This window comes from Trachinotus anak, unplaced genomic scaffold (genome assembly GCF_046630095.1).
Source record: "Trachinotus anak isolate AG129_WGS33_773 ecotype Australia unplaced genomic scaffold, CSIRO_AGI_Tana_v1 ptg000004l, whole genome shotgun sequence".
NCBI classification, from domain to species: Eukaryota; Metazoa; Chordata; class Actinopteri; order Carangiformes; family Carangidae; genus Trachinotus; species Trachinotus anak.
Window position 1 is genome coordinate 10,139,905 of NW_027273855.1, and position 13,431 is coordinate 10,153,335.

Consider the following 13,431-nt stretch of genomic DNA (forward strand, 5'->3'; position numbering starts at 1 on the left):
AGCATAAGACACCACTGGCTGGCATCATTTCCAGTAGGAGGTGTGTTGATGTAGTACCATTGTTTAATTCCAAACAAACTGTGCCATATTTTTCTTGGAACAGAAGAGAGATTTTGAGGTATTTGAGGTGTTACTTGGAGGCGAATTTGTGTTGCTCTCCCTTGGCCAAATAGTTAAGTCATCAGAGTGGATGCTTTGGTGTGAATATGTAGCTTTTTGAAAAATCTGAATATTTCATGATGCGTTTACAAGACCATCTCCTCATTCATATGGTTACACAGGTCCTAAGGAGCATACCGATGCTGCTTGATGACCACCTGAATCAGCACGACTGAATCTGATTGGCTGACAGATATTTAGGGTGCCATTGGAGGGAGGAGTGAGGGAGAGAAATTAGATCAGTGGAAGTGAGAGCAGAGTGATGATGACGTTGTTCTTGTCATTTCCAGTGTCCCCTCTCAGGGGTTTTGCCCACAGCACATCAGTGTCTGGACAAACCAAAAGACAGGAAATAGATGTGACAACATGCTCCAGCTGTGCCAAGCATTTTTTACTCCACAGTGGGAGAACCAAAGTCATCCTTCTCTGAGGACTGCTTCTCTCGCTGCAGCTTTGTTGTAGTGGAAATGGCTCCCAACAAACTGGCAAAGCTATAGCAAACTAGCTTTTGTGTGTTTTTTTTTTAGATGACTGCCTGTGACAAGAGTACATAAGTTGACTGTTGACTGTTTTATTATGTCAATATTTGTACAGGTTCTACTGTCAAGAAAAAAAAACACAAACAAAACCAAAATACAGAAACCGCTTACAATACAGTGAAGCCCTGTAAATCAGCACTACAAAGTGCTACCTAAATAATGCTGTCGAGAATTCACAATTATCTTAATTATAGATAAATATATTGACTATGTTTCATCAGGATTAATCATTTGGTCTACAAGTTGTCATTTGTCTAAGCAACAGCCCAAAACCCAAAAGATATTCAAGTTACAATGATATGAAAGCAGCAAATCTTCATATTTGAAGAGCTCATGATTGACTGTTAATTGATTCTTAAAATTCTTGTCAACTACCTTCTAATTGATCAACTATTGAATTAATTTACTAATTATTTCAGCACCAATTCTAAACTTTGTAAAATTATATCTATTTCAGGATGATGCTGTTGGATTGATTTTATTGTTTCTGTTATTTTGTTTATCTCCTGTAGCGTTTTGGCATAACTTCAGTATTTATCGCTCCTTGTGAACTATGACAGTCAGAGCAGTTGGATTCACGTCTGTGATTCACTTTTTTTCTGTGAAAAAGCAGTTGCAGTAGCAGTTCGCTTTATGCTAGTCTCAATTATATATCCGCAACATTTTTAAAGCTACAAGCTGTTAGCCCTGCTGACTGGTTACTGTATAATATCATGAAATTGATGGCTTTATGTATTAAGAGTAATAGTTAAATTGTTGTAATTGACATAACCCTATTAGTCCTGTCATGAGGGATTATGTATGATTAAGGATTATTTTGAATTGGACTGACTAATATAATTTTCTTTACATCCTCAGGCTTGTAAAGGAACTCTGCCATCCTCCCCTTTTAAGGTCCCACAGTGGTGCACCACTTTGTCCTTTCCCCGCTGTGCCCAACCCATGGAGAGTGCAAGCCTACCCAGATAGGATGCCTGCCTTGCCCACTGCCCTGCATCCCGTCCTGCCCATCACCACCTCCTCCTTCTCCTTGCGTGTACCTGCTCTTGCCAACATTTCCTTGGGGTACCCAAGGCTCCACCCTGCCCCACTCCAACATGGTGGATGAGGTAACCACCATGAAGGATGAGGTCATCAATGCCAACACGCTGCCTTGGCTGGTTTGCTCAGGCGTGTCCATCCTGGCCAACACTTGGAGCATCCTTAGTGTTAGTGCCAAGCAGAAAAAGTGGAAGCCGCTGGAGTTCCTCATCTGCACGCTGGCAGGCACGCACATCCTCAACATGGCCATCCCCATCACCATGTACTGTGTGATAATGCTGCGCCGTCAGCACTCCAACTACGAGTGGAACGAGGGTCTGTGCAAGGTGTTTGTCTCCACCTTCTATACTCTCACTTTGGTCACCTGCTTCTCCGTCACCTCACTCTCTTATCACCGCATGTGGATGGTGCGCTGGCCTGTAAACTACAGGTAAGATGGTTTCTAGATTCTGTTTGCTCAGTTTATGCCTGTTCAGATTACATTCTTAATTTAGGTAGTGCTATTTTAAAGGCCAAATTACAGCCAAGTTACAAACTTATCCACTGTAGCATATAGCCAGGTATCATACCAGTGGAGATAATTTTGGTTATATTTTCCCATGTTTTAGATATCTGTCTCTGTCTGTTTTATTTGTGGTCCTTCTAACTTTAAAAATGGCATTACAGCAACATTTCTTTCCATAAATTATGTCCCGGTTACTCTAAATTATAAGACTTTTCTGTTAAAAGTTTTTATTGGAACTACATGTATTGGTTGCCATGAAAACTGTTGACAGTGTGTTCTGTGATTTATCTCCATGGCTAGATACCGCAGGAAGAGAGTGAGAAAATATGTTTTGTTTTGTTATTTAAGGCAAATTAACCATTCAGGATTTGTCTGCACATTTCATCACACATATTTCAACTTGGTATGTTGGCTTCAAATGCGTAGCTTTTTCATTACATTACATTACATTACATTACGTTTACTCATTTGGCAGACACTTTTATCCAAAGCGATTTACAAGTGAAGGACATCAATAAAGCTTCAGTGCAGTGGGAAACCTTTGTGTAAGTATTAAGTACTCCATCTATTGAGTAGTAAGTGCTAGTTAGACACGTTAAGGTTTTAGGAAAGGAGGTGCTCTATGAGTTTTCAAGAGATTCTTGAAAACAGAGAGGGATGCCCCTGCTCTGATAGAACTTGGTAGCTCGTTCCACCATCATGGAATTTTCATAACTAAATTCACATCAAGGAAGACAACGCTGTGGCATTTAAGCTGTAAGTTTGGAGCCTCTCCCAGCATTTCTGAGCTGATTCCCCAGATGGGATGGGACCACTGTTTAGATTAGTGTCACTTGTTAGACTGTTTACCAGTTTTTGAGAGGGATGCTCTGCATCAGGTGAAATCTCCCTCCTGCCAACACATCTGCTGGTTGCAGTTATTTGGGGTAATACCATGTAAAACCCTCTAGACTGAGCATCTGCCAGCTCTAGCTTCTAGCTTCATTTGGCTCCTCACCACAAGTGATATTACAAAGTAACACTGAATAATAAAGATCAGGTTCACCTCACATTAACATTTAGCACCCTGCTGCAGTAACACCATTTTGGTCTTGTTAAACTCCCGAGACATCTGCTGTTCACACGTAATCAGATGTTCTGAACAATGTTGCTGCTTCCTTCCCAACAAGATTTTGATGCTTTTCTGATCAGGGATGCAAAAGAGCAGCTTTAACATGACCTGTGTTGATGAGTTGATGATTTTAAACAGCAGCCATTATTTTTGTGCTAATAAGATCCAATGCTTTTGGCTACTCTTGCTTTGAAATGTGTACTTTTACAAACACATTTAATAAATGATACTATCATGTTGGCATTATGAGTTCATTTATGAATCTGTTTGGATTCTTTTGATCTCTACATTTTTAGACTCATGTCTGATTTTTTAAAACCAGGGATTTATTGTACGATGTCTATAATATAATTAGCCTATAATAATGATAGTTACACAGTAATATATCTGAAAGTCTACTGCTCACATACGATGATTAATATGCAAGTTGTAATTTGTGCATCTTAAGAACATCTCACCTTGAAGCTCATCTCAGTACAGTCTGGCTGTTATTCATGTCTATTTTCTGGTCATCAGGTGCAGAGCAATCATTTGCAGGTTAATGCATTTCTAGAGCAAATACTGTGGCAAAGGCAGGTTGAGCACATATGAGACCAGTGTTCATATCTGCTGGTTACAAACAAGCAACTGTGTGTGTTATTGAAATGGTGCAGACTATGGTGCTGTGGTACATGTGGTGAGAATCAGTATTCTGTTGCCTCGCTCTGCCTTCCTTTCTGAAAAACAGACAGATTGTACTTCCTGTGGCATCAGGCCCTGCAGATGCTTGGCCTACAGGCAGCTTGGCCAATTTTGCAGCTTCATGCAGATAAGCAGACATTCAAACAAGATATGCAAACTTCCTTTTAAATCTATGCTTGATCTTGCTATCTATATTGCTTGTGCAGCTGTCACTATTGGCAGTTGCACACATAGAGATATCAGGCTTTACACAAATGCTTTTATCTCCCTCGTCTGTTCTCTCACTCATCTGACTGTATTGTCTCATCTCCTGTCTGGAAACAAGTGTTTTCAAGTCACTTTTAACAATGATATGGTACAGTAGTAGCTTAGGTGATGCACCATGTAATTGCTGTCCATCTTTGATTTAAATCACTCCACGTTTACCCTGCTGAGCTAGCATGGCTGCCTCATCTCTGACATTAACACATACTGAAGGCCTGAATTATGAATTCCAACCTTGTACTTCGGCAGCTGTTCTCATCACCCTGTGCTCACTATCTCTTAGGAGCATTTTCCCTCGCAACGCTTTTTCTCTGGTAATAGATTCAAGCAGCTTGGTGACGTAACCTCCCCATCATATACACCTCAGGCAAATTCAGGAAAGGCTAGCATTATTACTCACAGTGACAACAAGACCCACTTGTCTTTGCACAATGCCATAGTGAAAAGATAGAAGCTACTGCTGCTCCCTCTGTGCCACTCATATTGTGTTAGCTAATGCATTACTAGTTCTATATATTTTTAACTATATTCTTGACTCGTCTGTGTGTGTGCAGTGGAGAGGGCAGAGGGGGTGGGGGTGGGGGGTGGGGGTTCTATATGTAGTCAGTGCTCCCCCAGAGGATTTTAATGAGAGGAAGGAGAGGATAGGCGACATGCTCTGGCTCTCTTGAGTGGGACAGATTGGGTTTCCTGCCAAAACTGCTCCCAGACAACTGACACTTAACAGAGAATTTACTGTCTTCCTTCACAACCACAAATGAAACAGGAGAGATACATTTATGTAAACTGTAGCACTCTGTCTACATGCCCCTTGTTATTACATCCACTGTTAATGGATGCCAGTTTGTAGATGCTGGACTGAAGTGACTAAAAAGGTGTTTCAAAAGTCATGTAATTGGCTGTATCTACATATTCTACAAGCCCCAAAAGAATAAGCCTCTATGTATGATTTGTTGCCGATGCCTTAAACAGCTCAGCAGGATAGCACAGTCTTTTGTCAAGTTTTGGAAATGAGGACACCAGTCACTTCCTGCCATATTTTTAGATGTACATGTGCTGTTGCAAACCTAGAAAAGTGTCACACTGCCAGACAACATATATACATTCAGCAAATTGCTCTACTGCAGCAATTACTTGGAGGTGAGAGGAAATAGAAATCCCTTCGCATTGAAATAGACCTAGATGACAAATAGACCGAGGGATGTGAAAAGCAATCTTTTGCCATCAGCAAAGCATTGATTTCCCTCCATGCAACTCCAGTTCATCAAAGTGATGACTATGTGGAAAAATGCTTTTTTCAACTTATATGTCTCAGGCGCAGATTTACCATTTTGTGGCATTTACAGTAATTTGCCAGAGCCTAGGTATAGTGTAGGTTTACGAAGGTTCTTTATGCTGACTCACGTCTTCACCATCTGTCTTCTCCTTATAAAATAATACCATACTGTCAAACCTCTAATTAGTGCTGAATTTTAATTATTACATACAACACATACAACACACTGTGAGTTCACAAACAGGTGAGTGGTGGGAGTAGGTGGCCTTTGATGTGCCATAACATCTCAGCATGTACTGTTAGTATTAGTGGTCCAAGCACTTGCAAAATCTGTGTTAAAAGTCTTAGCAGATATAATGTCATGATTTTTGAGATTCAACAGTATCAGTGTCAAGGTCCACAAGTTTAAGACTTTTACAGGATCTGCACAGCAGAAAAAAGGCCAAAGCCAATTTCACTTATGGGTCTGAGAGTAGTTCAACTTACTTTATGCTAAAATCTATGGTTCTGCTTCCAGGTTGAGTAACACCAAGAAGCAGGCGGTGCACACAGTGATGGGCATCTGGATGGTCTCCTTTATCCTGTCCACGCTTCCAGCAGTGGGCTGGCACGACACCATCGACCGCTTCTACACCTCGGACTGCAGATTCATTGTGACGGAGATTGGCCTGGGCTTTGGCGTGTGCTTTCTGCTGCTGATCGGTGGCAGCGTGGCCATGGGTGTGATCTGCATTGGCATTGCTCTTTTCCAGACCTTCTCCATTCAGGCTGGCCACAAGGCAGACAAGAACAAATTCAACGTCCCCACCATAGTTGTGGAGGATGCCCAGGGGAAGCGCAGATCATCCATCGATGGATCGGAGCCTCTCAAGACGTCACTGCAGATCACCTACCTGATTAGTGGTATCGTCTTCATCTACGACTTCCTGACTGGCTTCCCCATCCTGGTGAGTCTACTGCCTAAACATGCAGTTACTGGTGGAGTTGGTTCAAAAACCAATAATTCAAAATGCCCACATTAGGACATTATGTCTGGATCAGTTGTGGCTGAGTGTGTAAACATCTGTTTTTCGAAAAGATTAATGTCTAGTGACAACATTTACATCTGTATTACCTAATTCAAACAAACATGGCAGATACTAAAACATTAAGTTATGTTTATTAAAAAAAAAGATTCTTATGATTCTGAATTTTTTATGATTATTAAGGATGGCTTAGTCAGTGTTGAGGTTAAGTAAATTCTAGCCTGTGTCCTGCCATTACTGTGTTTTTTTGGCCCTTGTTTGTGTAATCTACTCACAGTACGAACTTTCAGTATTATCATATGAGTCAGATGGTGTACGTTGCAAATTGTTGGCCCCTCTTAGAAAACAGCTAAATATACGCTAACATAAACTGATTGCAGCCATTTTTGTGACCTCTTCGTCACTAAGGCCCTGTTCAGAACTGTAACATCCGTCTCAGGTGATGTGATCACAAGTGGACATTGACAATTGACCTGTCTGTAAAACAAAAAAAACCAATACATACCTGTTGATTTGCACATGAAACAGGGATGTGAGATCCAATCACAAGTGGTCATTCGAGACGCATGTGGAGATGCACTTTAAAGGCAGGTGTGAGCTGACGAACACAGAGCTGACCACTTGTGATTGGATCACTGAAGATGCATGTGAATGCCAGGTCTGAGCAGGGCTTCTGACTGTTTGCTGAGGGTGAGGGAGATTAATTGAGCCAGTACTGGAGAGAGAGAGAGAGAGAGAGAGGGAGCGGGGTTTGTTGAGGTAAAAATAGGAAAAACTAACCCGTTCATAACTGGGGTCCAAGCCCCCCCCCCCGCACAGGTCATCCCCCGCAGGCTCCGACAAAGTTGTCCCCACAGCATGACATGCATGAGGCAAGAGTTGGGAGGCACGCCAACGTCAGACCTGCATTTGTCACTGTAATGGGAAGCGTTTTGTAACTGGTAAAGGCCAATTGTGTTATGAATTGGATTTGTTGGAATAAGTCCCGCCCACTTTGAATCACCCTACATCATACATACCAATTTTCGTACAAATCCAAGAAGCTGTTACGACATGTAAACTTTCGTGATTTTTAGTGCCCTTGATTGTCCGATTTGTGCCAAATTTGGAAGAGAGACTGTGAATGACCTTCCAAAGGAGTATATAAAATTTCATGTTGATAGTATTTTCTTTGACAAAGATTTGCAACAGTATGTGTTTTTAGGTTGTTAAAAATGCAATGCAAAAATTCTTTTGATAACTTTGAATTAGGCACGTGTGGAGATGTTATGTGCAAATTTTCAGGCAGATCAGGCTCAAAGTGTAAGAGGAGTTTGAAGAAGTAAGTTTTGCATATGAAGTGACTTGGTAAAAAAAAAAAAAAAAAATAATGGCGGATGTGTGTGTGGACTATGTCTTATGATGATCCCCATTCAGGGAATCCAGAAGTTTTTTTGAACGTTCCACCAAAAATGTGGGAGTTATAAGGCAAAATGCTTTTACCTTGATGATTTGCGCCTCCTGGTGGCAGAGATGTTATTTGTGTTATGTAAGGTCTCTGTACCACTCTAAAGGTACTCTTATGAATTTCATGGCCCTCAGATTGCTATTCCAGGTGAATTAAATAGTTGTATTTTGTCCTGTAATAAGCCCTGCCCACTTTGAGCAATTATAACATCACATAACATAAATTTCTTAGAAATCGGTGCAGCCATTTATGAGATATAAACTTTCCACATTTGTAGGTTTGCCAAATTAGGTCTATATCCTCACATTCCCCTGCCAATCACATATCTAAGATTTGGCACTAATAGGACTTTGTTTGGGCAAGATATGTAAAAATTTGTATTTTGATAGCTAGCTATAAAATTTTGTTTGTCAATAAAATAGCCAAATTCTTTTGATAACTTTAGATCCGGTAGGTCTCAAGATTATACATGCCAAGTTTCAAGCAGATCGGTGAAAAACTGTAGAAGGAGTTTGAAAAAGTAGGTTTTGAATATTTTGCGATTTTGTGAAAAAAATTTGTAGGCGGGCCTAGCTCAGGAGATTCAGCGCAATTCAGGGAACCTGAGGATATAAGGTTTTGAATGTGTGACATACGGTTTGTGTATGTTGGGCTCATGAGACGCATTGCCTTGCATACGAATCCCCCAGCCCACTGCGGGCTTGGACCCCTAATAATGTGAAAAGAACAGTTTGAGGGTGGTTTATACTGTAGCCCCTGTAACCATACCATAGTGTTTTATTATTTATATGAACCTAACTGTATCTGCTCATGTGGAGCTGTAAGTGGGTCAGACTAAATGTGTATGAAAGGTATGTGTGTCTTTATATACAGTGTATAGTGTGTCTGTTGGGGGAGGGGTAAGGTACTGATTGAATGCTGACAAATAAGGACTAAAAACAATAATGGCAATGATGATAATAAAAAGATTATGTTGCCCAGTGCAGTTAGAAAAGTTCCCAATAGCCTAATTTATCCTGGTTTTGAGGTCACATTTAGAGGTTACAGTTAGGCACTGGAGTCATCTTCCCCGTGTTGTCTATTAGGGAGCTCTGGACTTTAAAAACTAACTGTAACTGTAACTCCCCTCTACTTCCTGGAGAAACTGATCGCCATTTGGTTTGCAAATTCAACCCTCAGGTTCTCATTCATTTTTTAACCCTAGAACACTAACGTCGGGTGATTTTCACCCACACGATTTTTGTCATGTGATTTTCATTGTGTTGCTGCTGTCTGTGTTGCATGGGTTCTTGGGTAGCTTCAGGCTGCTCATTGATGTCATTAATGGTATGTTTGTTTCCCTCCTCCCATCTATGGTTTTTTCAGGAGGCAAGCGTTCAGGTGATTTTCACCCAACATTAGTGATGGTGTTAATAATTTTGATGTTAGTGTTCTAGGGTTAATAAGGCACTTCATTGGTTTTCTATGCAGACTTAAGAGCCGGTAAAAACCTGTTTGTGATGCAGCTAAATCAACCATGCTGTCATCTTAAAGCTACGGTGTTTTTTTCTTAAGGAAAACCATGGTAGGGTTTTCCTTAAGAAAAATGAATTGAACTTGACAGTTTTTTTGTTATAGCAAGTAGCCTCTGCTCATGTTCAAGCTACGGGGATTACAGTCTGAAATTTTAATACCAGTTTTGTAAAATGAGGTTGACTTGCGCATGGTATTGCTCTCTTACTACTAAGTGAGGGAACATTATGTGTTTCAAAGCGCCTCAGCATCAGTTAATATATAATACATTGCCTCAGTTCTGTTATCATTTGTACAAGCCATCTGTTAGTAGTCATTGTTGTATTAAACAAACCCTTCTTTTAAATTAAGTGCTATACACCTGAGGCAAGCTTTTAATGGTAAAATCTGAAGCAGACAACAAGAAAATAGTCCTTTGGGCATAATCAAAGGAAAAATAGATTTTAGTATTCGTAATTGCACAGTTGTTATTGTTTGCTGAATTTGTAAGAAGACTTGACCAATTATTAACCTTGAAGTTATGATTTTGGAAATGAATGGTTACTGTAGTGATAACAACTTTGCACATAAGCATTATACTGTTTCAAAGAAATACTTAACAACAACACATTTTAACTCATTGAATATTCTTTTTCACTGCTGGTTTTGCTCAGTTAAGTGTGTTATGAGTTATAACAAAATATCTTACTGTTTTGTTGTGAATATGAAAACTGCAGTATATAAGATTCCACTTAGCCTTCCTCCAAAAGTGCCAGTAATATCCAGATCATAAACAATATCATCTAATCCTCATTGTTTCATATTGCAATACACTGTAATACTTTTCTTTTAAAAGCCTCAAGCTAGAATTATCCTTTTTATGCCTCTTACATAATGTGTAGGTCTTGGTTTTTAACGTGATCTGAAATTAGGTGTAAAGTCACGCTTTCAGTTTCCTGTAGGATTATCCAAATTTGCTGCCATTTACCAGTCTCTGCCCACCAAGAGCTGAGGTATAACTAACCTTCCTTAAAATGCTTGCTTTTCTCACTCAAACAAAAAAAGTCTCTCTTTTAATAACCCTACAAATTAATTTCTGTGTGCAAATGTTTGCTTCTACCAGCCACCTCTGTGTTTCTTTACCTCTATTACCAATGTCATCATCCTCAAAAGCATGTAATTAGCTCTTGCCCTACAACAAGGAATGTAGCATCTGATGAGAGGAGGGAGAGACATTAGAGACAAGACATTAGCTTGTCATAGTTTCTACAAAAAATGAATGTGAATAAAAGTGTAGAGACTGAATGAACTTCATTATTAAATCCTTGCTGGTAAGAGTAATTACTCAGCACTGATGAGCTCATTGGTCTTGAGGCACCACAGTTGCTGTTTGTTTGTTCAAAAAGAAACTGAAAAAAACTGTGCTTTTTATGAATTAGTGAATTTCAGTGTAACATAAAGCATGAATAGTATGAATGCCATTATTTCTTTGTATAATGAATCAATTGTTATTGTGTGTTGGTTAATTAGTGTGTGTCATAAGGTTTAAAAAAATCAGGGCTGATCATGTTTGAGTTCAGGATCAGAGGTGAAGCTACATTTTGGTTGCTTTACAAGCTGGAAGTTGAAAGAATTGATATGATAAGACAGTGGTATATTGCTTCTACAACGACATCCTGTTTTGTTTCTCCGTGTGTGCATAACAAAGAGAGCAGTACGGTACTGATGAAAGATGATATTTCCATTGCAGTGACAGAAACAACAAAAGGACTGCTTGCCATCTTTATGACCTGATGTAATGAGCTATTTAAATGCATGGAAAGCTCTAAAACAAATACACATGAACGTAAACTTGTTTTCAATAGTGTGGTGTCATAGAATCACCACTGTTGGAAAACCATTATAGATCCAAGAAAAACAAAGTAAAAATATTTATATGAGCGTCATATATATGGTCATTAATATGAGCATCCTGACTGCAGTATATTTATACATTATTATACATTTTTGAAAGAGGGGGTGTGTGATTTCTTAGAAAAATAAAGCAAAAATGGAATTCTGGAAAATTGTCTAGAAATCAGTACTTCATCATACAGCACCCACGCTCATCATATAACTTCTAGTAACAGTAGAAGTTACTTTATTACCCTTCAAATAGACTTATAGTAAAGATCCTGTTATTAATTCGTATGTTATATGACATAATTTTTACCGTCTAAAATACTGTGGCACATGTATAAGAACTCCACCACTTTTAAGATTTGTAAAGAACAAAATAAGTACTGATCAGTGGAAATACATTAGCTGTAACAACATCATAACTTAGTTTTTGAACAATAATAATGTGTTAGAACATTTGTGATACAACCTGAGTTTTTTAAATCTTATGTGGGGTCTGCCTTTAATTATTATGCACTGTGGTTGAAAGTGTGATAAGAATCAGAAACCTGTGTTTATCTCCACTGTCTTTGGTTAGCCTGCCAGTTTTTAGACTGGATCAGCTCAGTAGACAAACAAGATCAATATCAGGCTGAGACTTCACAACTTCATCAAGTCATGTAGTGTGTGGTTGGTGCTCAAGTTCAAGGTATGACCAGAGGAAGAGAAACATAAGATAATGAGTGGGAGTTAATCAATTTGATCAGTGTCTTGGCCTGATGCATAAGGGACAAGGATTAGACATAGAACCTGTCAACTTTAATGATCAGACAATGCACTCTATTGCCTCACGGAGGAGGAAAAACATTGTTAGCTTTAAAAGGGGTCATGGCCAAACTGAGGTCACTTTTCCCCACTCTAAGAAGAGGTTCAGTGATGAATGAATATGATAATTAGATGTAACTCATTTCTACATCCACAACGATTATTTGATGAATTAATTAGTGGTTTGTCAAAAAATTAATCAGCAGCTACTTTAAAAACCAAATGATTCTTTAATCGTTTTGTCAAATATTTGCTAGCTCCAGCTTTTTGGAGGTGGGGATCAGATGCTTTTCTTTGTCTTGGTATCTATGTCATTCACTGTTTTCTGATATCTGTTACAGACAAACAGTTAAACAGTTTTTTAAAATATATTTTTTGGGCTTTTGTTCCTCTATTTGATAGGACAGTGAAGTGTGACAGGAAAGGGACAGAGAGAGGGTGAATGACATGCAGGAAAGAGACGGGCCAGTCAGGAGTTGAACCAGCATTTATGCTTATGTAGTCTGCACCCTAAACCACTGGGCTATTGGGTTGCCCAAGAGTTAAACACTTAATTAAGATCAATCAATAATGACAACTGATTGCTGTAGCCCTGCTTTTTTCATTCAAAATCCAGTAAGTGTCCCAAATGCATCTCAACCAGTTATGATAGATGTTAGAAACACAATTACAAAACAATCTAATTTTCAGGTGCACAAAAACCAGACTAGATATAAACCTAGGATATGGCTTGACCATGTATGAGTGGTACTGGGCTCACATATGTAATTAACCCTCACTGACGTGACTTGAGTTGCTACCACCATTGTCACATTGGGGAAGGATAGATTTTGTCCCATCCTCCTAAACATAATTCAGCAGGGATAGACCAGAAGGGATAAACTCCTTGTGCCTGTCATATAATGTGCATACCAATCAAACATAATGGACATTTTTACTGCTTAAATGTAATACATTTTCAACACTTGGCATAACGGTGGAGTGACTGGGCTTAGGGCTGTGCCTCTTGTTGGGGGTGGTCACCAAGCTGCCCTGGCTTCCTGGCTGCTCCCGACCAGCCGGGAAATGCTTCCAAATCACTTAGCCTTGCCTCCATTACAGCAAATAAACTATATTTATTAAATCTACCATTATTGCTAAAGGAGGCAGAGGAATAACTAAACATAAGACACACCGAGACAACATTATA

The 13,431-nt window shown here is 39.4% G+C and overlaps 1 protein-coding gene across 1 annotated transcript in view; it reads left to right on the forward strand.

Annotated features, from left to right (window-relative positions):
* gpr153 (G protein-coupled receptor 153) overlaps positions 1-13,431 on the forward strand; it is a 38,594-nt gene that overhangs the window by 12,872 nt on the left and 12,291 nt on the right. The window contains exons 2-3 of the mRNA XM_071475756.1: positions 1,557-2,169; positions 6,094-6,523. Coding sequence (XP_071331857.1) covers positions 1,796-2,169; positions 6,094-6,523 — 804 coding nt within the window. The 5' untranslated portion in view covers positions 1,557-1,795. The remainder of the gene's footprint in view (positions 1-1,556; positions 2,170-6,093; positions 6,524-13,431) is intronic.